At 46.0% G+C, this 2,152-nt stretch overlaps 1 protein-coding gene across 6 annotated transcripts in view; it reads left to right on the top strand.

Annotated features, from left to right (window-relative positions):
* The first annotated feature begins 1,870 nt into the window (after positions 1 to 1,870).
* The window catches only part of Osbpl9 (oxysterol binding protein like 9), a 160,555-nt gene continuing 160,273 nt past the window's right edge, over positions 1,871 to 2,152 (top strand). For 2 of the 6 annotated variants that reach the window (XM_004639129.2, XM_004639128.2), the window contains exon 1: positions 1,871 to 2,032. In XM_004639129.2, coding sequence (XP_004639186.1) covers positions 1,922 to 2,032 — 111 coding nt within the window. In that variant the 5' untranslated portion in view covers positions 1,871 to 1,921. The remainder of the gene's footprint in view (positions 2,033 to 2,152) is intronic. The other 4 variants (XM_023724180.1, XM_023724179.1, XM_004639127.3 and 1 more) reach the window with 3 other exon arrangements.

Here is a 2,152-nt window from a genome sequence, read left to right as displayed (position 1 = left end):
GAGCTCATTTTGTAGCTTTAGTCTCAGTGGTCTTAGACTTAGTAGGAGGGAGAGGATGGCCCAATCCTAATACTGGGAAATCTCAAATGGGTGATATTATTAATTCCAAGTCTCCTGCCATCTCTTAGAGTGGTATATAAAGTGAGCCATGGTGACTTTAATCTTCAGATGCACCTTCAGCCACAGTCCTGACACATTCTCCTGTCCTACACTGACTTCTTGGAGGATCCAGCCCTGTCTGACTGCCTACTTTATTTCTACCTAACTTAGCTGTTTATGATAGCAGCTCATTTATGTCGCCATCACCTGACTATGAACTCACTGGCGTCTAATCTCTTCTCTGTCCTCTGCTACTTATCACTGGATGAACAGCTCTGCTCCTACCAAAGGTCAATTCTTTCACATGGACTGGGGTGTGAGTTTTAGCAAGGGTTCCACTGCTGATGTCACTTTCTTGGATGTCACCAGTTTTTCCTTCCTATGGAAATCAGCAAATTCTTTAATATCTTTGATTTTAGAAAAAGGACAAAGTAAGCCCTCTCTGACACCCCCCACTCCCTCAACTCCCACCTCCACACCCCCTCCTGCAGGATTCCACATTTCTCAGCTTCCGTTTTAGCTCTTTCTCTCTCTCTCTCTCTCTCTTTTTTTTTTTTTTTTTTCCAGAACCAGGGATTGAACTCAGGCCACTGCGCTTGCCAGGCAAGTGCTTATTCCACTGAGCCAGCTCCCTGGCCCCTTAGCTCTTTCTCTTGATATTTGCATGACTGCCTTTTTCTTTTCCTTCACATCTCAGTTTGAATCCTACTTCCTAAGAAGCTGGGCTTTGACCATCCCATGAAAGTACCCACCCATAGATTACCTATTTCATTAGGTTAGGTTCCATGCAGTGCTTATTAGGGTTAGATTCTTTTCTTAAATTTGTTTTCATCCCAGAATTTAATCTGTTCGAGAGCACTCATCCAGAAGACCTTAGAAAGTGCCTGGATATAGTATGTGACAAATGAACACATGTTTTGTCTGATACAATAGGTTGTGAGTGCATCTATTTTCTCCCTCACTTACTGTTCCCCAGCTGTTCTTCCAAGGTGCCAGATTCACCCCCACATCTGATCTTTGGATTCACCCCAACATCTGATCTTTGCTTGTGCTATGCTTTCTCTGTGGAAGACTCCTTCCCCATACTCCTCCTCCCTTCTTTTCAGTTTTTTGCTCTTGTTAAAAGTTAACCTTTTCCTCTAGGCTTTCCTTGTTTGGGAACTTAAAACAGGAACCCCAATCTCTACTTTTCTTATTAACATTTTATTCAAAACTTTTAACATTTTTTTACATAGGCCTTCCGAATTTTATTTGCTTTTTGAGACAAGGCATGCCTATGTAGTTTAGGTTGCCTTGAACTCACTATGTAACCTAAGCTGGACTCCAACTCTGAGGGATCCTTCTGATTCAGCCTCCTAACTGCTGAGATTACAGGTGTTGGCCAGGCAGCCAACTATTTACACACTGTAAGTAGTGACTGTATCGCTGGCCAATCATTTTGTCTGTTCCTGCCTTTTCCCACCCTCCATGAAAGTCCTGGTATATTGTCTAGAAAGTGTTTATTAAATGATTATACTTATACAATAAATGCATAAAGCAATCTGATGTGAAGTCTTTGGGAAGAGCAATGTGGCATCATAACCTGTAATTTTGTTTATGTGAATAAATAATCTTAGCAGTATTCACTCTTACCTCCCAGGCTCGGAGCCCTACACACAATAGTCGTCCGGAGAAACCTTGCTCGCTGGGGGCGTGGCTCTCTCGCCTGCACACAGCAGCCGTCGCAGGCCCCGCCCAAACCTCAGAAGCCCCGCCCCCCACATGCTGAAGCCCTTATAGGCAAGTGACGTCAGGCCGTTTGTTGTCATTGGCGGCTCCCAAGATGGCGTCCATCGTGGAAGGGCCGCTGAGCAAATGGACTAACGTGATGAAGGGCTGGCAGTACCGTTGGTTCGTGCTGGACTACAACGCGGGGCTGCTGTCCTACTACACGGTGAGTCCTCGGAGGGCAAAGCTCAGAGCGTGACCGCCTTCCCTGGTGGAGGTGGGGCTCGGGGCTCGGGGCTCGCTCTGGGTGGCTGGGTTAAGGTTGCTGGGCTGGGGGTGCCGTCGT

The sequence above is a fragment of the Octodon degus genome, unplaced genomic scaffold, assembly GCF_000260255.1.
Source record: "Octodon degus isolate 3935 unplaced genomic scaffold, OctDeg1.0 scaffold00107, whole genome shotgun sequence".
NCBI classification, from domain to species: Eukaryota; Metazoa; Chordata; class Mammalia; order Rodentia; family Octodontidae; genus Octodon; species Octodon degus.
This window is presented reverse-complemented; position numbering and strand designations above follow the sequence as displayed.